At 48.8% G+C, this 24,603-nt stretch overlaps 2 protein-coding genes and 1 pseudogene across 2 annotated transcripts; 1 reads left to right on the forward strand and 2 right to left on the reverse strand.

Moving 5' to 3' along the window:
- Positions 1-4,336: 4,336 nt before the first annotated feature.
- On the reverse strand, positions 4,337-4,448 carry LOC123100977 (uncharacterized; annotated as a pseudogene).
- Positions 4,449-4,656: 208 nt separating this feature from the next.
- LOC123096404 (uncharacterized) lies at positions 4,657-6,434 on the forward strand. Its single transcript, XM_044518142.1, has one exon. The coding sequence runs from the start codon at positions 4,787-4,789 to the stop codon at positions 6,107-6,109; it is 1,323 nt and encodes a 440-aa protein (XP_044374077.1). The 5' UTR covers positions 4,657-4,786; the 3' UTR covers positions 6,110-6,434.
- Positions 6,435-22,381: 15,947 nt separating this feature from the next.
- Positions 22,382-24,369, reverse strand: LOC123099701 (uncharacterized). Its single transcript, XM_044521809.1, has 3 exons — positions 23,402-24,369; positions 22,947-23,313; positions 22,382-22,853 (listed from the first exon to the last, which is right to left on the reverse strand). Exons 1-3 carry the CDS (start codon positions 24,048-24,050, stop codon positions 22,556-22,558), a joined length of 1,314 nt encoding a protein of 437 aa, XP_044377744.1. The 5' UTR covers positions 24,051-24,369; the 3' UTR covers positions 22,382-22,555.
- Between the last annotated feature and the right edge of the window lie 234 nt (positions 24,370-24,603).

The following is a 24,603-nucleotide window of genomic DNA, read 5'->3' on the forward strand; positions in this document are numbered from 1 at the left end:
TCCTCAAAACAGCTACCATACCTACCTATTATGGCATTTCCATAGCCATTCCGAGATATATTGCCATGCAACTTTCCATCGTTCCGTTTATTATGACACGCTTCATCATAGTCACATTGCTTTGCATGATCATGTAGTTGACATCGTATTTGTGGCATGGCCACCATTCATAATTTTTCATACATGTCACTCTTGATTCATTGCACATCCCGGTACACCGCCGGAGGCATTCACACAGAGTCATATTTTGTTCTAAGTATCGAGTTGTAAGTAAATAAAAGTGTTATGATCTTCATTATTAGAGCATTGTCCCATGTGAGGAAAGGATGATGGAGACTATGATTCCCCCACAAGTCGGGATGAGACTCCGGACGAAAAATAAAAGAGGCCAAAGAAGCCCAAATAAAAAAGAGGCCAAAGAAGCCCACCAAAAAATAAAAAAAAATGAGAGAAAAAGAGAGAAGGGACAATGTTACTATCCTTTTTCCACACTTGTGCTTCAAAGTAGCACCATGATCTTCATGATAGAGAGTCTCTTATGTTGTCACTTTCATATACTAGTGGGAATTTTTCATTATAGAACTTGGCTTGTATATTCCAATGATGGGCTTCCTCAAATTGCCCTAGGTCTTCGTGAGCAAGCAAGTTGGATGCATACCCACTTAGTTTCTTTTGTTGAGCTTTCATATACTTATAGCTCTAGTGCATCCATTGCATGGCAATCCCTACTCACTCACATTGATATCTATTGATGGGCATCTCCATAGCCCATTGATATGCCTAGTTGATGTGAGACTATCTTCTCCTTTTTGTTTTCTCCACAACCACCCTATTCCACCTATAGTGCTATGTCCATGGCTCGCGCTCATATATTGCGTGAAAGTTGAAAAAGTTTGAGAATACTAAAGTATGAAACAATTGCTTGGCTGAAACCGGGGTTGTGCATGATTGGAGCATTTTATGTGACGAAGATGGAGCATAGCCAAACTATATGATTTTGTAGGGATGAGCTTTCTTTGGCTATGTTATTTTGAGAAGACATAATTGCTTAGTTAGTATGCTTGAAGTATTATTATTTTTATGTCAATATTAAACTTTTGTCTTGGATCTTTCGGATTTGAACATTCATGCCACAATAAAGGAAATTACATTGAAAAATATGTTGGGTAGCATTCCACATCAAAAATTCTGTTTTTATCATTTACCTACTCGAGGACGAGCAGGAATTAAGCTTGGGGATGCTTGATACGTCTCCAACGTATCTATAATTTTTGATTGTTCCATGCTATTACATTATCCATCTTAGATGTTTTATATGCATTTATATGCTATTTTATATGATTTTTGGGACTAACCTATTAACCTAGAGCCCAGTGCCAGTTTCTGTTTTTTCCTTGTTTTTGAGTATCACAGAAAAGGAATATCAAACGGAGTCCAATTGACCTGAAAATTTACGGAGATTATTTTTGGACCAGAAGAAGCCCACGGAGCATCGGAGATGGACCAGAAGAGTCCCGAGGCCACCACGAGGGTGGAGGGCGTGCCCTACCCCCCTGGGCGCGCGCCCCTACCTCGTGGCTGCCTCGTGGACCCCCTGACTTGTTCCCGACGCCAACACCTCTTATATATCCCCAAACTTCCAGAACAGAACCTAGATCGGGAGTTCCGCCGCCGCAAGCCTCTGTAGCCACCAAAAACCAATCGGGACCCTGTTCCGGCACCCTGCTGGAGGGGGGATCCATCACCGGTGGCCATCTTCATCATCCCGGCACTCTCCATGACGAGGAGGGAGTAGTTCACCCTCGGGGCTGAGGGTATGTACCAGTAGCTATGTGTTTGATCTCTCTCTCTCTCTCTCGTGTTCTTGATTTGGCACGATCTTGATGTATCGCGAGCTTTGCTATTATAGTTGGATCTTATGATGTTTCTCCCCCTCGACTCTCTTGTAATGGATTGAGTTTTCCCTTTGAAGTTATCTTATCAGATTGAGTCTTTAAGGATTTGAGAACACTTGATGTATGTCTTGCATGTGCTTATCTGTGGTGACAATGGGATATTCACATGATCTACTTGATGTATGTTTTGGTGATCAACTTGCGGGTTCAGTGACCTTGTGAACTTATGAATAGGGGTTGGCACACGTTTTCGTCTTGACTCTCCGGTAGAAACTTTGGGGCACTCTTTGAAGTTCTTTGTGTTGGTTGAATAGATGAATCTGAGACTGTGTGATGCATATCATATAATCATACCCACGGATACTTGAGGTGACAATGGAGTATCTAGGTGACATGAGGGTTCTGGTTGATGTGTGCCTTAAGGTGTATTCTAGTACGAACTCTAGGATAGATCAAACGGAAAGAATATCTTCATGTTATTTTACTACGGACTCTTGAATAGATCGATCAGAAAGAATAACTTTGAGGTGGTTTCGTACCCTACAATAATCTCATCGTTTGTTCTCCGCTATTAGTGACTTTGGAGTGACTCTTTGTTGCATGTTGAGGGATAGTTATATGATCTAATTATGTTATCCTTGTTGAGAGAACTTGCACTAGTGAAAGTATGAACCCTAGGCCTTGTTTTAAAGCATTGCAATACCGTTTTCGCTCACTTTTATTACTTGTTACCTTGCTGTTTTTATAATTTCAGATTACAAAAACCTATATCTATCATCCATATTGCACTTGTATCACCATCTCTTCGCCGAACTAGTGCACCTATACAATTTACCATTGTATTGGGTGTGTTGGGGACACAAGAGACTCTTTGTTATTTGGTTGCAGGGTTGTTTGAGAGAGACCATCTTCATCCTATGCCTCCCACGGATTGACAAACCTTAGGTCATCCACTTGAGAGAAATTTGCTACTGTCCTACAAACCTCTGCACTTGGAGGCCCAACAACGTCTACAAGAAGAAGGTTGCGTAGTAGACATCAAAACCGGACGAAAAGGGTTACATTTTGGACATATTTTCAACTAAAAAGGTAAAATTATGTGCACGTACGGTCGCGCGGAGCTCCACTCCCACGACAGGATACACTACACTAGTCTACGACCGGCCGCGGCGGATCCCTTTATCTTACCCATGTCCGACAGCCCGCTAACCGGACTGTTGAGAGCCCCGGAGGGATATTCTTCCCCCGTATCTTCCTTATGTTCGGCTGTGCCACTCATGGCAGCGGCAAAGAGGGAGCTTCAACCGGAGGGGAAGGGTGCTTCCGTGGAGCTCAGGCGGGTGCCCAGGATGGTCTGAGATAAAGGAGAATCGGCTGGGTCACCAACGGTGGCCTTCCTGGGACCCAAGCGGCAGTGGCCTCCCGTGTTCTGCTTCTCTTCGATGATGGCGGCGGGCGCGCACGTGCGGGCCGCCACCTCGTCGACATCCACGTAGGCAGCTTCTTTCTCTGCGTGCATGGCGCGGTTACGCGCGCGTTGATGGCAGATGGCGCGGTCACAGACATTGGATCCGGCGATGCCCATGCCGCCGTGCCGAGATGGAGCAACTCGCCACTCCTCCACGAGCTGGCTTCGAGCGGCGAGTTGTTGAACCACGCGTCGACTTTTGGAGGCAACTGGCTCCGTCGGGCTAGGGGAGGAGCAGGAGGAGCAAGCCGCCTCGCTTGTATCCGGCGGACTCGGAGGGCCACCCAGCCGGCTTGTATGCCGGAGAACTGCTCTTCGGAAGCCATCAGAAGAGTGGAGAAAATGGTGAAGGAGGAGATGGGGGAGTGGCGGAGGGGTACAATTCTTGGCGTTTGACCTCGTTTAAATCGGGAGGAGCTCGGCCGACATTGCGTTTAATGCCGACCCGCTCATGAACGGACGTGTGGCCGGAGTAGGTTTCTCGGCTTCCACACGGGTTTAATGAAGGCGTTTGAATGAGGCGGCGAGGCGTGTTCAGTCGGGCGCGCAGTGGGCGGCGCCCTCGGCCGGCGCCCCGCTTCAATGACCGAGGCAGTTAGAGGTCGCGTCCGCCCTGAGCCGCTTTCAATGTGGAGCGGCATGAATGCGACCAGCTGGCGCCCGACAAGAAGCGCACACGGGAGGGGAAGGGATTTTTGATAGGCCAGGGCGGTCAGAAGCGGGCATGGGATCGGTCCGGACTCCCGCAAATCTCCCCACGTTTGTCTCCTGTTTACGGGAGAAAACACGTCCGAACCGCGCTGCAAACCGATACAAGACTGTGTTGGATGACTTCCATGGTCCGAATAGCACGGTCCGGACAATTGCAGGAGTTCTGAGGGTCGGCGTTGCCCTTATGAAAAAAGAAGTGGCCCTCGCTATCGTGCCCTCCACCTCGGCACATGCATATTCTTTTTTGAGCATGGCACATGCATATTCGTAGGTTACAGTCTCGATTTATGCGTGTCATTCTTACACAGGGACCGTGCTAATCTTCTCTATATCGTTTCAATTTTATCGGATGTCCCCGAAGGCTATAGTGAAACGTTAAGTTTAGGTCAGTACTTTTGTCAACATTTGGTTGAAACTTTTTAAAGAATAAATAAAAAAGACACGCTGGGGAATTGGGAAGTTGGCGGTGGAGTGCGCGCAGCGACGTAGAACGCCGGCTCCCTTTCCCTTCCCTTGAGCTGTCTGCCCATTGACCATCCGTATCTGCACAACTGCCAACAACTTGTTCCAACTTACAAAATAGCCCCTCCCGAAACACGGAACCACCAAAAGGCCCATTCCAGAGCTGAAACACAGGGTGGGTGGGAGAGAGGACGACTCCAAATCTCATCTCGTCTTCTCCGCCGCCGGCAAGCCAGCCAGCCAGCCAGCCATGCCTACCTCCCCGGCCGCCTCCGCCGGAGCCGTCGCCTCCCCCTCCGGATTCTCCCCGGCCTCCGCCGCCGCGTCGGCGGCCGACCCGGCCACCCCGTCCTGGTGGGAGTCCGTCTCCCAGGCGCGCTCCCGCATCCTCGCGCTCGCCTCCATCCTCCCGCCCGAGGTCTCCCCCGGCGTCTCGGCGCTCGCGGACTCCGACCGCCCCGCCCGCGCCCTCCTCCGCTCCGCCGCCGCCTACGACGCCCTCTCCGGGGCGCTCCGCGCGGGCGGCGGCGCCGACGACCCCGCCTGCCACTGGCTCTACGACACGCTCCTCTCCCAGGACCCCGACCTCCGCCTCGCCGCGCTCGCCTTCCTCCCGCTCCTCTCGTCGCTCTACCTCCTCCGCCTGCCCCCCGCGCTCCCATCCTCGCTCTCTGGCTTCGAGGCCGTCCTCCTCGCCGTCTACTCCTCCGAGGCCAAGAGCCGCCAGGGAAAGCCCGTGCTTGTCCATGTCCCTGACCTCTCCGTCCCCTCCCTGTACCACACTCCGCAGTCCAGCCCCAGCTCGAGATCGCCTCGCCGGCCGCACCCGCCGCCGATCCCCCCTCCTCCCGCAAATGTGGTGGTGGGCGTGCTGTCGCCGCCGCTGGAGCCACAGGCCGCAGTGAAGTCGACCAAGCGCGCGGGGATTATAGGGGTCGCCTTTGAGGCCTACTACGCCAAGATCGCGCAGATGCCCCCTGCATCCAAGGTGGATGCCTGCAATGCGGTGGCTGCGTGGGCGGGGCAGTACTGCAGGTGCCGTTTTGAGCTTGATGAGGAGTTGGAGGTGGAGGAAGGGGATTCTCTGGGCTCCATGTCGCCATTGTCCACCGATGCTGAGAATGGGAATGGGAAGGCCCTGGAGGAAGAATTGGCAAAGATGCGTGTCAATGGAGACAGCAGTGGCCAGAATTGTGGTAAGGAGGAGGAGGTGAGGGAGGCAAGGGTGCAGCTCCCGTGGGAGTTACTGCAGCCAGTGATGAGGGTTCTTGGGCACTGCTTGCTTGCGCCACTGAACCCAATGGAGGTGCGGGATGCCGCCGCAGAAGCTGTGCGGGTTGTCTATGCCCGTGCATGTCATGACCTTGTGCCACAGGCAATCCTGGCAGCCCGGAGCTTGATTGAGCTTGACAAAAGCGCACGCAAGGCTGCTAAAGAAGCAGCTGTTGCAGCTTCCGGAATAATGGTAGCCTCCGGCACAGCTGGAAGCACCGCATCGAGCTCCAGGCCAAGTTCCAAGCCAAACACGCCGAGCAAGCAGCGTAAACCTGACATGCTGCTCGTGTCCAAATGAGGTCAATTGCTCTGCATTTTGTGAAATTGGTTGTCACTGAAATGTCGACCAAGCCTAGTATACATTGCACGCGGAAGATTGTTTGTTATGGCTCGAAAGACTGCTGGCTTGGTACGTTATGTCTCGAAAGACTGCTGGCTTGGTATGTTGCCAACTCTGTATTGTATGTTAACTTGCCTTATGTAGTTATTGTTACTCGTTGCATATAGTTCACAAATCAATATATTTTATGATCCTGCTTGTGGGTTGGTGAGGAGATTCAGTTGGAGTGAATACTATTGTTAATGGTTATTGTTGTAAATTTCAATCATATTCTGTTTGTCCATGTATTTCTTGCAATGCTCTGCACTTGAAGATGTTCTGTTTGTAGGTTGCAACCTTTTATTTTGAACCAAAACAGCAGGAGAGTTTTGTAATGTATTTCTAATTAAACATATATACAAAGCAATGTACAACGATGCAACGGCGGATAAAAATGATCAAAAGAAGTGTTACAGGTTGATTCGTAGCTACTCAGTTTCTGATAGTTAGTAGTATTGATTGAGTTTGCTACTTGCTAGTCGATGGATTGAATAACTAATGCATTCCAGGGACATATTGGATGATCTGAAATTGGTTCTGATTCTTCTTTCTGCTTTCTTCTATGGAGATATCGAGCATTCTTGGATTGATGCCAAAAATTGGCATGCTAATATTTGGCATTGGCCAAGTATTGTCTAGTAATTTCTTGTTTACCAAATTTTCTTGCAAACCTCACATAAAGTTGCCAGCTTTTGCCAAGTCTGGGCTTTGCCACACATTGGCTAGCCAAATTTTGGTAGTGAACCAATGCCCATCTTCACAAATTCGTAATGGGTTTCTGTTTTCACTAAGCATGATTTATAGTCGTTAAAAAGTGTTAGAATGCAGTAATTAGCTGCTGCGTGAGGCTAGATTTTTATCCTTATGAGCTTTTGTAACTCTATGAAGCAACTTGTGCATTATTATGATCGTTTAGCACTTAGTCTACTAGATCATCAGTGCAGCTTGATTGTTATGGATTGGAAACCCATTGGTTTTGTTATGCAGCTAACTCTGTATTCTGTGTTAATTGCCTTAAGTTACTTGTTCAATATAGTTCACAAATCAATCTTCAGGACTGCATTTGCTGATTGATAATGGAGTGTGCTCCTTGCTGGCTTTTAATATAGTGTCAATTTTCGTTGTGCTGTTCATATATTTCTTATGTATGTATAGTATCTGATGAAAAAGTTATTCTCTTTCAGTAATACTCCAGGGGCAATAGTATCTGATGGAAATAGCATAAACTGCAACACAGTGTGTATTCATGTGTCCCTAGATTTTTAAAGCACCCCCACTTGCTGACTCGTATTATTTTATATACTCAGTCCAAAAGTTCTTTTTTTTAATTATTTAAATTAAGTCATAGTGAAAATTCCAAAATGAGAACATAAAGATCTGTCCAATTTGCTCTGCTTGCATGACAATGTGATAAAATGGTTGTTTTTGTATGTGAAGATGCATCATGTATCATGTTAGTGATTCTCATAGTGAAGTCAATGTAATGCCAGGGACAAGTGTTGAAATTTTTCCTTTAGAAATGGAAGTGCTGCATTCAGTAGTAGGTGACGTCAAATTACTGCATTATAAAGCAATTGAGTGTCTATTTGAACCTAGAAGATGTGATTTTGCACAGCATGGGCATTAAGATTGGCTGGCACAAATTGAGCACGCTCTTGTTTCATTCCCCAATGTGTGTTGCTACCTCTCTAAGAGCATGTCTAGTAGAGCCCTCAAACCCCTAAAAATAACTGCTTTTTTACAGTTTTTGTTGAAAAAAAGCCGTAGACTAGAACCTCTAAACCCTCAAACCCGTAAAAAAATTTAGAGGTCCAACCCTCAAACTGTTTCCCCACCTGTAGAAGTGAGGGTTGAGAGGAAAAACTCCCCCCAACCCGCACTTCACTTTCCTCTCGCGCGGGAGGGAAGTTTCATCCCGCCTCCCCTGCTCCTCCCGCCGCCTCGCCCCACGCCGGCCATGGAGGCCTCCGCCGCCGCCGCGCCCGCCCCGCCTGACTCGGGCCCCGCCCCCGCCCCGGCCGACTCGGGCCCCGCCCCTGGCCCCGCCTCCGCCCGGACCGTCGCCGACGTGGTGGCGGCGACCCACGTCGGGGCCAAGCGGCGGCGGGCGGGCCTCGCACCGCCTCCCCGGCTCCCGCCCCGGCCCCCGTCCCCGCCCCGGCGGCCGCGCCCGCCCCCAAGAAGAGCTGGCCGAAGGCAGGCTCCCGTGGGCCGCGAGGGGCTTCCTCCAAGGTCGCCGGCTCGTCCCCGGCCGTGAACAAGCCGCGGAAGAAGCCCGCGGCCCCGCCCGCCGCCGTCGCCGAACCTCCTCCCGCCGCGCACGAGGTGTTCGAGGAAATGGCAACCCCATCCTCGTTCATGGACCTTCTCCAAAACGCGGAGGTGGACCTCGGAGCTCCGCCCCTAGACCCCTTTAGGGTTGGTGACGACTTGGAGGAAGATGAGGAGGATGAAGGGGATGACGAGGAGGAGGTGGCCGAGATAGGGGAGGAGGCATTCACCGCCGCTTCCCGCCCACACGCGCGGTCGACAAACTACACCGAGCCGGAAGATGCCCTCTTGGTTCGTGCTTGGGCAGCTGTGGGAATGGATGCAACCACCGGCACCGATCAAACCGGTAAACGGTATTGGCAAAGGATCGAGGACGTCTATTGTAGGATCAAGCCGAAGAATAGTGGGTTCATCCATCGCACTTTCCGGTCGCTTCAAGGCCGGTGGGAGTTGATCAAGCCTGCTTGTGCTCGTTGGAGTGCGGCCATGGACCAAGTGAGGGATGCACCACCTAGTGGAACCGTGGAGAGCGACTATGTGAGTACATATTTCTTCACTATTTTGATTATGTGTGTGCACTATGCTATTGGTGGGTTCTTATGTGATTTATGTGTGGTTGATAGGAGACAATTGCCGGCATGAGGTACAAGGAGATGGCCGCTTCCAAGGGCAAGCCATTCCCATTTAAGCATGTTTGGTCAATTCTTCAAACCTTTGACAAGTGGAAGTTGAGGGATCAAGAGACCGCACCCAAGAAGTCGGCAATGTTAAGGATGGATGATAGTGAAGATGAGGAGGAGAGGAACTTGGGCAAGCCCGAGGGAACCAAGAAGGGCAAGCTAAGGGTGAAGATGGACCACATGATGAAGGCAAGAGAGGAATTGACAACGAAGACATTGGAGACGAAGCTTCTTATCACCGAGAAGAAGAAAGAGGTCAAGCTTGCACAAGTTGAAGCAAAGCGTGAAGAAGCAAAGCGCAAGGCCGAGTTGGAGGAGAGGATGATCAAGCTCAAAGAGGCCTGTATGGAAAGAACTCATGGTGGAAGAGAAAGAGCACATTATGATGTCCAAGAAGGACATGGATCAAGACCAATTGCAATGATGGAAGGACACCAAGGAGGACATCGCAGAGAGGAAGAGGATGTTCCGTGTTGCATCCTCTACTTTTCGAGGTGACACTCCGATGAGTAGTTGTGGTGATGGCGGTGTGCACGACTCCACCGATGCCGATGGAGATGCTTGATGGAGCCCGCTTGTGGTCTAGGAGATGGCGCCGAGGTGCAACTTTTTGGTGATGGTGCCGATGAGAGGAGGAAGATGATGATTTTGTGATGTAAACTATTAAACCATGCATCAATGATTGTCATTTGGTAGTTTGTTTGGAAGTTGATTGTGTTCTTGTTGTCATAAATTATGACATGTCAAATGATAGATTTATAGGTTGGGGTCGAGGCAAAGACTAAAACCCTCAAATCTAATCCTTAAAGCAGTTTAAGGGTTGGGTTTAAGGGTTCTAGTATTTGCCCCTGTTTTTCAACCCTTAAAAGTGTCAAAAAGTGGCACTTCTCAACCCTTAAAACTGCTTTAAAAATTTGAGGGTTTGATGGTTCTACTAGACATGCTCTAACACCCGGTATAGTTCCAGCACGACGTGTGGATAGCTTGCTTTACAGTCGGCATATGTATCCACTCCTTTTTCTAAATATTAAGGAGTGTATGTAGCCACTCTGATTTTTACCCCTAGCGCGCAGTGTACCCGGTGCTGTGGCTCAGTAAACTGTTGGCTTTGTATGCAGCCAACTCTGTATTTGTATGTTGACTTGCCTTATGCTGTTGCATATAGCTCATGAATCGATTTTGTTGCAATATCACCGTCATTGCGGACTCGTTTGCCCCCGTCCTTCTTGCACTAGTGCGTGCAAATGTTTCTTTGGGGAACGGGGTTTAAGTCTGCTGGCAGTTTTACTGGTGGTCTAATGCATTTCAGTCTTCAGACTTACAGTCATGGAAACGGCTACTGAGCTGAAGACAGATCGTTGTGGTGCCGGTCTCTGCTTTGCTTTAAAGTAGGAGTAGATATCATCGTATGAACTTATAATGGATCATGAAAGTTACTCCCTTTGTTCCTAAATATAAGTCTTTTTTAGCGATTTCACTATAGAGACTACATTTGATTGTATATAGACGCCTTTTAGACTATAGGTTCACTCATTTTTCTCCGTATGTAGTCTATGGAATGGGACTACAGCATTTTTTACGTGCTCCCTCCCTGGTGTTTCTAATCCAAGCGGGCCCTGAGTGGGCGTAAATTGAAAAAAAAAAATACCAAGCAGAACAGAGTAAGTTGCCAAGAATAGTCAAATTGCAATACGAACTTTGATGGTTTGCGAAAAGAGCGTACTGGTGTGTGGTGTCTTCTGCTGGACCTCCCCACGCCCAAGCAGCCCGGCGCAGATTCTCCAACTTGCAGAATCCGACGGCTGCTTTTTTCCCCCATGCACCGATTCAGTTCAGTACATTTTAGCACCACCGTACAATTCAGGAACATATAAAAGCATAATAATTGAACAAGCATTTTCACTTCAGTACTTTGGACAGCCTCATGCTGCAAATAACCAAAATAATCTCCAACGGAAACTACTACTACTGCCGCAAATGTATTTGTACAAATAAACATGATCGCTGAATATCCACCAAAAAGCCATCAATTAGCACAGTTTTTTTTTCCAGCAAGTGCTCAACACTATCATCCCAAAAGAACAAAATAGCATGTCATGTAGCAACAATTACGAATCTATCTTTTGAACAGCTCTTTATCACCAAATAACCAAAAACCATCAATTACCAAACTACTTATCACTGACTTTATCCCCAAAGAACAAACTATCCTCTTCTCTAGCTGCAGGTACTAAAATAGAGCCCTAAAGAAGATCATATCATCAATTTCACTAGGACCCTGAAAAGATAAAGAGATGTTTAAAACAAGGCAATAATATAACTAGTTCAGAGAAGATGAAATAGAGAAATATGGAAATACCATCAACAACTTTGTGAGGCTAGTGAAGGCATTGCCGCCTCCAGAGGCCGCCGTCCATTGCCGCAGTCCCAATCGGGTGCGAGGGAGGCCGTGCGGTAGGAGGCATTGGTGATCAGGAGTAGCGACCCAGGGGCGGCGCCGGCGGATGAGCAGGGGTTGACGTTACTGGAAGTGGTGGGAAGAAAGGGGATTTACCTGTCAAATAATTATCTACGTACATGTCAATATTGACCACTCTATCGAAATATTTGGAATGTGCCACTATCGAGCACTCCAGGTGGGCCCACAAGTGACTCGCATCAGAATGGCAAAATAGAAATTATGGCCTTAACGGTGGGCCCCCACATTGACAGGAACGGTCAAGCATGTGATGTGGCGATGTGTTGGGGCACTCCTATGGGCCATTTGGCACGTTCTTAACACAATTACTATCGAGGCCATTTTCCCTTTTCACCCTGCCGACTGCATATTCAAATGCAATCTTTTATTGCAGAAGTGGATGCCTCTCAAGAAGCAAAGGGAGATTGATCTTATGGAGCAGGTGATCATCAAGCTACGTTAAGTTTACTATTTGCCTTGCCAGTCGGTCTTGCCATCGCCTCCGGCCACCCCTCTACACCGTCGTCTAGTGTTTTTCTCCGGCGAATCCCCACCACCGCCACTACCCTCAACCCTAAGATAGATAATGGGTAACCCTCCGGCGAGCCCCTTCCTTCTCCTTCCTTCATTCAAAATCGACTAACCACAATAACTAAAGTCAGTCGATTGACATTTAGCTACTGTGGTTAAAATTTGCGTTGTTTGTAAGCTCTCCGCTAGCTCTAGAATTTTGCTGATTCATTTGATATATACGTTGTGATCAACACATCTAAGATCTAAGATCTGACAAGATATACAATAACCTCCCGTACTTCACCTGGTGGCCGCGCCGTGGGTCGAGCAGGTGGTGGGCGCCCCACCCGTGGCGTCGCAGGAAGGTGGCAGGCGTCGCAGGTAGCCGTGGAGCGTAGGCGCAGGACGGTAGCGGCGGAGCAGGCCGTGCAGCTGGTGGCGGGGCAGGTGCTGGCCGCGACGCAGGTGGCGGCGGCGGCGGCGCAGGACAGCCGTCCGGCGGATGGGCAGAGTGAGCTAGAATCCTATGAATGATTTGGGGATTTAGTTGCACGGGCCTACATGTCAGCTCCGGACCCACGTCCACGCGGTCCAACGTGTAAGCTCCGGACCCACAACCACTAACGCCGGCGGACGGAATGGACTCAAATATGGCCGTTTGGCCTCGTCATAGTAGTTGTGCATGGACTAGGGGCAAAACTGAGCACAATTCATATCTGAGGGCAAAACTGAGCACACGGACACCACTGAGGGCAAAAGGATAATTAACCCTTGATCTTATGAAGCAGGTGATCATCGAGCCACATTAAGTTTACTATTTGGGTTGCCAGTCGGTCTTGCCAACGCCTCCGGCCACCCCTCTACACCGGCGTCTAGTGTTTTTCTCCGGCGAATCCCCACCACCACCCCCCCTCTAAACTCTAAGATAGATAATGGGTAACCCTCCGGCGAGTCCCTTCCTTCTCCTTCCTTCATTCAAAATCGACTGACCAAAATAACTATAGTCAGTCGATTGACATTTAGCTACTGTGGTTAAAATTTGCCTTGTTTGTAAGCTCTCTGCTAGCTCTAGAATTTTGTTGAATCATTTGATATATACGTTGTGATCAACGCATCTAAGATCTGACAAGATATACAATAACATGGTGTCTCGTACTTCACTTGTTTTTACGCTAACAGTTGGGAGCTCAGGTACGTTTAGCCCCGCTACTTATGATTATGATACTGTCTCTTTCCCTGTACTTCGTAAGAAAGGACGGAATAGACGGTCTGGATGATGTCGGTGATGAGGAGCAGGATGCCGGCGGCGAGGGAGAGGAACGTCCACGGGTTCCCGAAGTAGGTGCGCTTGAGGTAGTACCAGGACACGTGCAGGAACACGCGCAGGTTGCTCCGGCAGTAGGCCTCCACCTCGCCGTGCAGGGCGCAGAGCGGCGACGCCTCGTCGCAGACCACGTCCCTGGTCATGTCGTTGAGCAGCCGCACCACCGTCTCGTCGCCGTCCACCCACTCGCTCCGGACGATCCCCTTGCTCCGCAGCAGCCGCACGTCGTCCACGGAGCCGACGATGCTCCGCATGAAGAACACGTAGGCGGTCACGTCGTTGCCGGCGCCGACGTGCAGGGCCTCGAACGCCATCAGGTTCAGGAGCTTGTACTCGGTGGAGTCGTCCACGAAGAGCTGCGGCATGGTGAGGGTGCCGCCCCGGAACCGGACGTCGCAGAGGCAGTCCGCCCGCCCGCTGTGCCGGAACCGGATGCCGGCTTCGTGGAGCTTCCGCGCGGAGCGGACGTCCGCGGGCTTCGCCGCCGGCTCTTCGACCTGTACGTTGCGCTCTGTCCTGCCGGTGGTATGGAGTAGTAGACTCCGGCGGTAGATGTCGAGTGGGTGGAGCCCCAGGTGGGGCACTGCCGCTGGGTGCCTGTCAGCGTCTGCCACGCCAAGGAAGTTCAGCACCATCCTGTTGATCATGACATAGGTCTAGCCATCCAAGACGCACATAATGGTTAGCCAAAGACTCAGGATCATGTAGGAATAAGTAATTTGTATATATACGAATTGGGCTCTATACGTACCGATGTTTTTCCACCTTCAGCTGCAGCGGCGATCCTGTGGAGCACGAGTAGGGGCAGCTGGTTCTCGACCATGAGCATGTCGCGCTGGACATACGGCGCTATGTACAGCAAGCCATGCCAGCTGAAGACAGGGTCATTGGGCGCGTAATCTGAGTGGACGGCATACCTCCGCCCGGCGGCCGCCGCCGTCCTCATCACCTCGAGCAAGAAGCAGCCGTCCACGATCATCATCTCCACGAACCGTTCCCCGCCACCGTCGCGCCACTCGTCGCCGAGGCCGACGTACGCCGCCCGCAGCTGCTCCTCCACCTCCCCCACGGCGGCGACGAGGTCCCGGAGCGGCCTGCCGGCCCGCCGGAGCAGGCGCAGCAGCGCCCTGCGTTTGTGCTTCTCCATGGGCAGCAGGTCGGGGTCGCCGTGGTGGAAGGGGCCCAGGGACACCGTCTGCGGCTTGTAGGCGTCGCCGTTTAGCCTCTTGATGCGCGCCGGGACACGGTAGATCGAGTGCTTCCGCCATTGCTCCACCTCCGATGATGGCTCGTGCTCTTCCAGCAGCATCTTCTCCACGTCCTCCACCCACGACGTCACCTCAACCATGGCGGTTTCAACTATAGTAATTTGTTGTGCCCTGATGGGCGCATGGCACTGTAGATGTATATGTAGAGCAGCATAAGAGGATAAGGAACTCACTAAAGCGGCAGTTTGCCTACCGTGTCAGTTTACTTGCGTGCTTTACAGTCTGGCGTTAATTACTCTAACACTGAGCATCAAAGCTTTACTATTGACTGAAGGAAGAGGAAAGTGGAGTAACAGAGCACGATAGGTTGTAGTGGTATATGTACTGGTTGATTTTGGACATCGGGTTCATGTTGATGCTTGGTTTTAAGTGTGTATGAATTGAACTGACAAAAAATATTATCGTGCATGCTCATGCGTCCCTGTGAGGAGAAAGACACGATCAAGCAACACCTGGTTTTGTGGTCCTATCATTCCTTTTCTTTTCTCTTCTCTTTACGCAGCCGTTTTGGTTGCTTTTGTACAGACTAGTCTTCTCATAATGCAAACGCAGTTCACCTGCGCTTCATAAAAAAAAATCATTCCTTTTCTTAAGCACATCCTAGCACTCCTAATTACGCCAAGTATATTTATGTGCGAACATAACTTAAGGGTTTTTTTTTCCAGTGGAGCTCGATTCACACTACTACAAAGGTTAGTCAACACTCACAGGTCAAAAACCACCATGTGACCCGTCGGTGAATTCCGATCAGTTTTTTTATTGAAATGAAAAGGTAGATCTCGCTCTACCTTATATATTTCAAAATAGGCCGTAGCCCAAGGACCAAAGGTCAATTACATGAAGCTTATGTTACGCACCGTGGTGCAGAGGCCATAAGCTGCCTGAGCAAAGTAGAAAAACAGAGGGAAGAAGAACGGAGAGGAAATACATGGCCGCAGTTAGGAACTTATGCTAGGAACCAAGCTTATGCACCAAAAAGTTAAAGACGCTCCGTCCTCCGGCTGTCTCGCTCTATTCATCCAAAGTGATAGGAATTGAGCTGCATATTGTGGTGTAAGAAGGTGACCAATGCTTATGATGGAAGATCCTGTCATTCCTGGCATGCCATAGTGGGACGGTGCAAGCCGCAGAAAGAACATGCACTTTCTTGGATGACGACCAACATAAATGAACATGTTGCATGAAATCCAAGAGGTCCCAAAAATCCGATACTTGAGAGGAATAATAGGATCCCAAATCCAATGCTGAAACGCGCAGGTCACACATCTGAAATTCAGGAGCTTGTATACGCAGTACTGACCTCCTTGTTACAGAGAGAAGAGAGTCGTTGATCCGGATGAACCGAAGTTGGTAGCACCTCCACCAGTATAGAATTGAGACGATGCAACTCTTCAACATCTGAGATTGAGAGGTTAGAATGCAACTGGATATCCCAAGAGCCATTAGTGAACTGAGAAGCAATGGTGCAAAGGTTGTCTTTTGTGTAAGAATATAAAGTTGCAGTACAAAGCGAAGCCGGTCGACCCCTAACCATTTATCATGTCAGAACAAGATCAGCCTGTCACCTCCCAGAGAGCAACGTGAGGAGGCCATGACCAGTGGAATGCAATTCTTGAAACCCTTCCAAATGGCGGTGTCTCTGCTGGCAGATCTCTGTGATATACGATTAGGACAATACTGATGGGCGAACCACTGATAACAGGAGACATCCGAGTGATGCAGAACCCTGGCGGTGAACTTACACAACAATGCTTGATTGTGAGCCGTCATATCCCTTACGCCCAGCCCACCAACACATGTTGGCAGAGAAACATACTCCCATGCAAACCAAACATAGGCCACCCTTGACAGAATTCTTGCCTTGCCAAAAAAACGCTCGGAGCAAACCTTCTAGATTTACGATGGATTCCTTGGGCCATAGAAAACAAGTCATATAATAACTGGGGATGCTGGCGAGCACTGAATTAATCAAAGTAAGGCGACCTCCCCAAGACAGAAAAGTAGCAAGCCAATCAGATAATATTGTGTCAACCCTATGAATAACTGGCAATAGCATACCATGCTTAATTCTTTGGAGAGAAAGTGGAAGACCAAGGTATGTGCAAGGGAATGATAATACTGGGCATCCAAACAAAGCAGCAATCTCATTCATAGTATTGTTATCAGCGACCGGTTATCCGACCAATCAATGTTCACCACTGGCCGACCTATGGCCAGTGTTGCTATCGAAGCAATGGTGAGGGGAAGCTCATCACTATACCTGGCCATGGGAAACCTGTCTTGACCCGACCCGGCCTGAAAGAGCCCGACGTGGCCCGGCCCGGTCTTGCCCACAGGCCAGGCCTAGGCCTAGGTTTTGAGCCCGAATGACACGGCAGGCCAAGCCTGGGTTTGACATATGTGCGTTTTAGGGAAGAGGCCCGACGGGCTTTTTCACTGACATGCCGGGCTTGGGTCTGAGCCCAAGTTTTCTGCTACGGACTTTTTTAGGCCCGGCCCGAAGCCCGGCCTAGCCCGAGTTATGTCCACGTATACTCACGACTGACGCTGCTTCGATTTGGCCCTCCAGTTATTACTGGTGGTGGCTTTGACAATTGTGATTGTACTGCTAGTAGTGCTGCAGTGCAGCCCCAACTATAGCGCCAGCACACACATAGACATGATAGTATCAACATTGCATATGATGGCATACACACATACATTACATATCATTACACAATTGCATATTATCAACATTGCATTTCATCATTATCACTCACATACATGCATTGCATTCCATATTATCGCTTATTACATGGTTGACATCCATAGGTGCAATCTATCCACCTCGCCTCTTCATGTCTAAACCATTAGTCGTTGCCTTTGTTGAGTAGACGAAGTTTATCTCTCTGCTTTTTGCATGTCCAAACCATCGATCGTTGCCTTTGATATCTGCCCGACCATGCTATCAAGGTTGCAACAAATAATTTTGCATAAGCATACGTAAACATGGGTATACATAAATTAAATGAAGATTGGAAGGAACACACTACGTGAGAGATGGCAAGCATATTTATCACCCCATCCTTAGTCCAACTTTCTGAGTCCATAGCTTTGGTGTTGATGTACCAATTAGAGATATCCGGTCTTTGGGTGTTGTGCGACAAAAATAGAGCAACACGAATTGCGTGAAACTTTTGCCGCGCTGCATGAAACACACTTTTAAAATATAAGTGATTTATGCAGTACAGAAAAATTTCAAGACAACAACGAAGTCGAATATATCCCCTAGTTTACACAAAACGGAAAAGATTAATCTTTGGAAGTACAAACATTAATAAAATCCGAAAAAGTTAACTAAAGCTTTCATAGTTCAGTTGGTTAGAGCACACGTTTAGTAAGCGGGAGGTATTTCAATGAAAACAAATTTTTTTTGTTTTTTTTCGTAGAACTAGAATGTAACCAATTTTCAGAACTATAATGTGACCAATTTTCGTTGAACTAGTTTCGAGCTCCTATGGCGGTCACTCCAGCTGCCAAAGACGGTGTCGTCCTGGCCCCTCTGGTTGCATTCGGTTGGGGCGTACGGGTTCCTTGCCTCCCCGGCAGTAGATGCACACCCAGCAGTTCACCTGCCGCGGGTCCATGGCAGACATGAGTGATAGGCCACCCGACACAGTTGGGCTCGTCGGATCTATCCCGCATATGTTGCTTCGTAGCGAGATGAGTTGCGTGGTGGCTCTTGGGGTCTTCTAGGGTTGTGTCTTCGTGGAAGGTGTGCGGACTAGCCGAGGTGTTGTGCGTGGGGGTGTTGGTGTTGGGCGGTGCTCTAGGCAAAAGCTTGCCGATCGACGACGTGGATGTCTGTGGACGTCATTTCACCTCTTTGGAGGCGCCACCGTGGATTCCATCCTATACACACCCTCAGATCCAGCTCTTCGGGTGAAAGCCTAAGGCTCGTTCATCTTTCCATACCCTATTCCCATAAACTTGATATGAGGAAACATTCATGTAGTGGGATCTTGAATAGTTTAAATTTTAGGACCCCGATAAGTGCCACACGTGTAGCACAAATACATGGCAACTTCGAACGTCTTTTATAGCAAATTGGGCCTGTCTAGAACACATCTATATGTGACATAGTTGTGTCACATCTAAGCTGATTTTCACTCTGTTTGTGGTCTATTTTTTTTGTCCTAGTTTTTTTTTTGTTTCTTGTTGTTGCAATATATATTTGTGGAAGCTTAGATGTGACATTTTTAAAAAACATCTAGATGTGAATTAGACAAACTGTGGCATATTTAGTGACTTGAAGATGACAACTTTAGTTGTCAAGCATGACAACTTTCTTTTTGGATGACAAGTTTCAGCTTTTTTGGGTTTGTTTTTTCTTTTCAAATGACAACTTTAGTCGTAAAAAACATCAGGACCGAATTGCTTCGTGTGACACATGTGACACTTATCATTTGAATTTTTTTATCTCACATCAATATTATTTCTTTCTTGGGAAGGATGGGCGCAGTCAAAACATGTTCCGGTACAGTTTAATAAAGCACGCACGGATATCGGCTGATTCCACTCCGCTTGAAACCAGAGACGATAGAAATCTTCTTTGCACCTATGACATGTTAATTTGTTTTAGAATCATCTTGCACAGGCAGACAAAACCCAGATTTTTTTAATTAAAATACAAGCATAAGTAATAGAACTTGCTTGGGATCAGTACTAAGCATGTTACTGTTTCTCCGCCTAGCTACAGCCGCCGCCTCCAAACAAACTAGGATTCTTTGCCTCCCGCCGGCGCCGGTGCCGGTCCGTCCCGTCTCCGGTGGTCTTAGGGCCATGGAGGCGGAGTGGATCTCGGCCCTTACCGGTGGGAGGGCTCCGTTTTTAGAACTGTTTTTGAGCTTTGTTAGGGTTTGTGTCCTGCTCAGGAAGGCGAGACGGCGGCGGCTCCCTGAAGATGGAATAAAGGTCTCCCCGCCTAGCCCCCGTTCCGGTGATGCGTCTAGCATCAACGGTGGGAGTGTGGAGGTGTGTCTCCGGCGGATCTGTCTTTGGTGGATTTGCTCGGATCCGTTCGTCGGTCGTCTTTGTTCGTGTGTCTTCAGGTTGGATTCTTTTGATCTACACTCTTCATCTGTGGCGGTTGCTGTTCTGGTGCGTTGGTTTCATGGGGCCTTAGCACGACGACTTCCCGACTGTTTACTACAACAACGTTTGCCCGGCTCCGGCAAGGGAGGGGCGATGACAGCGGCGCGCCTTCGGCTCGCTTCAGTGCTTGTAGTCGTCGCTAAGTGGTCTACGGATCTGGATGTAATTTTATTATTTCTAGTGTTCGTTGTACTACCATGATTGAAGATGAATAGATTGAAAGTTTTTCCCGCAAAAAAAAGCATGTTACTGTTTAGTACAGTAAATTGAGCTGTATGCAACTGGATGGTAGTAGCATGAATGTCAAGGAGTACAAGATTGAGTAATCACTAGTTAATTGCTTCGCCCAAATTGACTATTGTTCTTAATCCTATGGCTAGTTGTTCCATTAGCATTCGCTCTGCTCAGTATAAGGGACAAAACTTGCATTGATATTGGTCTTGTTGGACCTTGAAAGCAGGCGCAGGGAACTAGTTTGGAGCCTATTGCATGACATTATTCTCATCTTGTCCTTGAACATATTCGACTATATGAACCTGGTGTTCAATTGTGTTGTCGAACCAATTTTTGTTTGTATTGGGTTGTTTTGCTTGTCAATGCATAGGCCTAGAGAAACTCTTTGTACTCGATTGCACCGTCTAGATGCGACAACAAGGAGGGAAAGCCTGTCATTGTCTAAAAAACATAAACAGCCACCTTCCCTTGTTCTGTAAGTGCATTCTTCCCCATAAGGAACAAACATTGGAACGAGACTCCAAATTTAAAACTCCAAATTTGAATTCAAAACTTCTGGAGAGGTTCCGAGGCTGAAAATTCAGGATGTAAGCAACGATTAAGCTTTAACTAGAGAGTAAATGTGGCCAAAATTCAAGCTGGAAGCTCTTAAACCAGCAAACTTATCTTTTAAAGAGTAAATCCAGGTTTATACACGTTTATAGTCCCAGTTGTCCAGGATATTTTCACCTACATTAACCTATTTAGGGAAAACTGTGCCACATTTTACCCTTTTAAAGAAATTTAGCATGTTCTGTCAAGCGGGGCCTAACAGTTTGGGTACACGTGACTTGCCTGGTCCGGCTCACCGCACCGGTTGGCTAGGTCGCACCACGACCCGACTCGAGGCGCACCACTCTCGCACACTCCCCTCGCTCTCGCCCACGATGAAGAAGCAATGGCCGAGGGTGCTTAAGCTGATTGACGTGGTGGTTCCTTCGCAGGGGAGGAGATGGGCGGGGCATGACGGGGTCAGGTTCGACCATGTACTGCAGAAGAGGCACACGGCGAGGGACCAGGCGCGCGGGGTGCACGGAGACGAACCGGAGACCAAGCCAGGCGAGCATGTGCGTGGAAGAAAACAGTTGCAGAGGAAAACTCGTCGACATGACAAGCCATGTTTACCTTGACAACTGGGACCCACTTGACAAAACATCCTGAAATTTTAAAAAGGGTAAATGTGGCACACCTATCCCAAACTATCCCTAAATGGGGTGATACTGGTGAAAATGTCTTATAAATGGGTTAAACCCTGTTAAAGTAAGGGTTAAAATGAATTTAATCATTTTTTTAAAGAAACCCCCTTATACTTTGATTTTGGTTTGAGCTGCATCTCTGGTAAGGCGAAGCACATGCAGCTGTCTTTTGCACATTGACCGGGCCATAGAATGGTTGTAACTCTTAACCAATTACCTCATGAGGAATCTTGAGATTGGTAGGTAGCTAAACAGGATATAAAAAATAATTCTCCCATCTTTGTTTTGAAGCTGAATCTTGATCCAACCCCACACAGCGACGTCTGAAGAACGTAGCCTGAAGAATCCAAATCCAATAAAACAAGCAACTTGAGGACACCGATCTTCTTTCTAAGCTGTGCCATTGACATTCTTTGCTGTAACTGTCTCTTTCAGTTTGTCGTTCTCCATGTACAGAGCAGGTCATAACACAGGCATTGCTAAATTAACAATGATCCATGACCAATCTTGGACCCATGACCTGTTTGTTCTGGAATCAGCTTGTGGTACCTGTCTAAACCTCCTTTTGAATTAAAATACAGGTACAAGTGGTAACCATTAAATACCTCTATCTACTTGCTAGGGCCTGATTAAGCTAGGTTTTCTAGAGCATTGTGTGTACAGCAGCACTAGCTAGGTTGGGATTAGTACTGATTAAACATGTATTTGGTGAAGTAGATTGAGCTGGATGCAGCTGGGTGGTAGCATCTTAAGGGGAATTACAAGAGATTGAGTAATCAGTGGCACAGTTCATTGCTTCTTCCAAAGTGACTGTTTGTTCTTAATCCTTTGTCTGGTTGCTCCGCGGAAGAACCCAAAACATATGCTTATGGGTGCAAGCGTCTGATCTGCCCAGCACAAAGGGACAGAGACCTGCATTGACATTGATTTTGGTAGATCTTGGAAGCTGGCGCATGTTACAGGTTTGGAGCCTATTGCATGGCCATATTCTCATCTTGTACCTTCTTTTGTTTATTATAATGAAAAAAATAATACAGATTTTGATGATCAATAGTTGTGGGATGAGATGCTTTCATGGTCTGAATCCTGTGAAATTTTCAAATGTGACTTCAAAAGATTTGCAACCGGAAAATTTGAATCATGAACTGATGATCATCAACGGGAAACAGAGGTGCTACAAGGAGAAGCGAATTAAGGGAGCAAAACTAGCAGCAAAGTTATGTTACACACCACACCACAGACTATGTGATTATGTCTCAGTAGCCACTGTATACATCACCACAAAGCAAGGCAGTATAGCCATTGGGTTGAAGACACACAGTTCATCCAAATCTGAGCAGGAACTGACGCTGTCACAGCCAGACTCCTCTGAAGAATTGCTGCTGTCGACGAGCTTCTTCACTCTCCCTGCCACCACCCTGCACACCAGCATCGCCCTCTTCTCGCCGCCGCCGCCGCCGCCGCCGCCGCTGGACAGAGGCGCTTGCGCCTTGTCGTGAGCCCGTCCGCTCGTCGCCATCGTCACAATTTTCCCATCGCCGTCGACCCTGGCGATAACGAACACACAGTTTGTCAAGCTGAAGGCCCTGCAAAACTTTAGCTCTGAACTCTGAACATTTGCACCGGTGTTGGTTCAGTACCTGAAGCCGTCTCTGATAATGCTGCACAGTTTGCAGTGCTGCGGAGACGACCCGCAGAGGGAGGTGGCGCCGGCGAGGCCGAGGGAGCACGTGAAGGTGGTGCAGTGGAACCGGAGGATCTCGTTGCCGTCGGCGGCGCACCGTGGGAAGCTCCTCCTGGCCAGCTCATCTGTGCTGCTCGCCGCATTCGCCTTGACGCGCTCCCTGTACTGCTCGAACCTCTCCACGGTCTTGCCGGAGCTGTGCACCTTCAGAATCCTCTCGATCCTGCAAATCGGCGCCGCCCTCGGCTTCCCGACGAGCCAGCTGGACTGGAAGATGATCTCCACCACGTTCCTGCTCGTGTCCTCCGCGCCGAGCTCCGAAACTGCAATCATTCATGCATCAATGGATTTACATCAAAATTATATATGATTGAAGAATGTAAAGCTTTAATCAGCTGCCTTTTTGGTTACCTGCATGGCGGGTTGCTCGGTGGAGCTCGAGGGACTCGGCTTTGACGAAGAACTCGTCGCAGTCGGAGCAGGGGAGCATGCCGGCGCCGCCGACGAGGCTTGTCCTGGGGTCGAGCACCGAGTGGCACTCGTAGTAGCAGCCGGAGAGCTTCCTGAAAGACCTGGAGCCGGCAACGATGGACGAAAGCGGCGACGAGAGAGCCGACGACGACGACGACGACGAGCTGGCGGTGGTCGCCGTCGTGGCCACCGAGGTCTCCGAGTTGAACGACGACGACGCTGACACGACCGCGCCGGAAGCCACCACGGGCGCGGACAAGATGTCATTGTCCGGAGCCTTGAGAGACCTACTGCTGCTCGAGACATTGCGGCCGCCATTCCGGCAGCTTTCCCTGCTCAGCACAGCGCTCTCCTTGGTGCCGCAGATTGACCCTGGGCAAGTCATGCTCCTGCCAATGCTGCTGACACTCCTTTTCGTTGTGGTCGTCGTCGTCTTCCTCTCGCTCCTGCTGTTCTTGCTCTCTACCGCTCCTGCTGGCTGGCTTCTGCTCTTCAACGCCATGGCTCCCCAGAAGGAAGAACCTGATTTCCTCTGCTCCTTTTTCTCTCCTCCTATGCTCATCTTCTTGCCAGCTGCAGTTGCATCCATTGGGGTTGGGGAGGAAGGAGAAGCAGCTAGAAGGCAGAGCTATCTTAAACCTTGTTGGGAGGGAGGAGGGAGGGAGAAAGGGGTGCTGAGATTAGGGGACGGTGTCTGAAGCTTTGCTCAGTAAACAAGCTTTAGGCTCCATTGCTCCATGATTAGTTTAGAGTATTGCCCTTAATGACCCCCTTTTGGTGTGGTGTGCGCACTGTAATAATCTGGTAATGGTGGGTGGTGGGAGTGAATGGAAAGGCACGCACATAGGGTTGGGTTGCAGATGCCAAGGAGATAAAAGCATGGCATGGGCAGCTAGCAATCATGCTTACAATCCTGACCATGTGGTATGATGTCTATCCCCTCTGTGTGCTCGTGTCTTTTTTTGAGATGGCGAATAAACGAGAGGGAATAGTCATGTGATCTCGATCTCAAGATTATAACGAAAAGGATAAATGTGCATCTCATGGTTTAGAAGAGTGAAATGCAAAAGGCCATCATAGCGGCCTCATTAGCCGAAAATCACCACTTTACAATTCGTGTCAAAAATCACCACACGGAATAA

The sequence above is a fragment of the Triticum aestivum genome, chromosome 4D (assembly GCF_018294505.1).
Source record: "Triticum aestivum cultivar Chinese Spring chromosome 4D, IWGSC CS RefSeq v2.1, whole genome shotgun sequence".
Lineage (NCBI taxonomy): Eukaryota > Viridiplantae > Streptophyta > Magnoliopsida > Poales > Poaceae > Triticum > Triticum aestivum.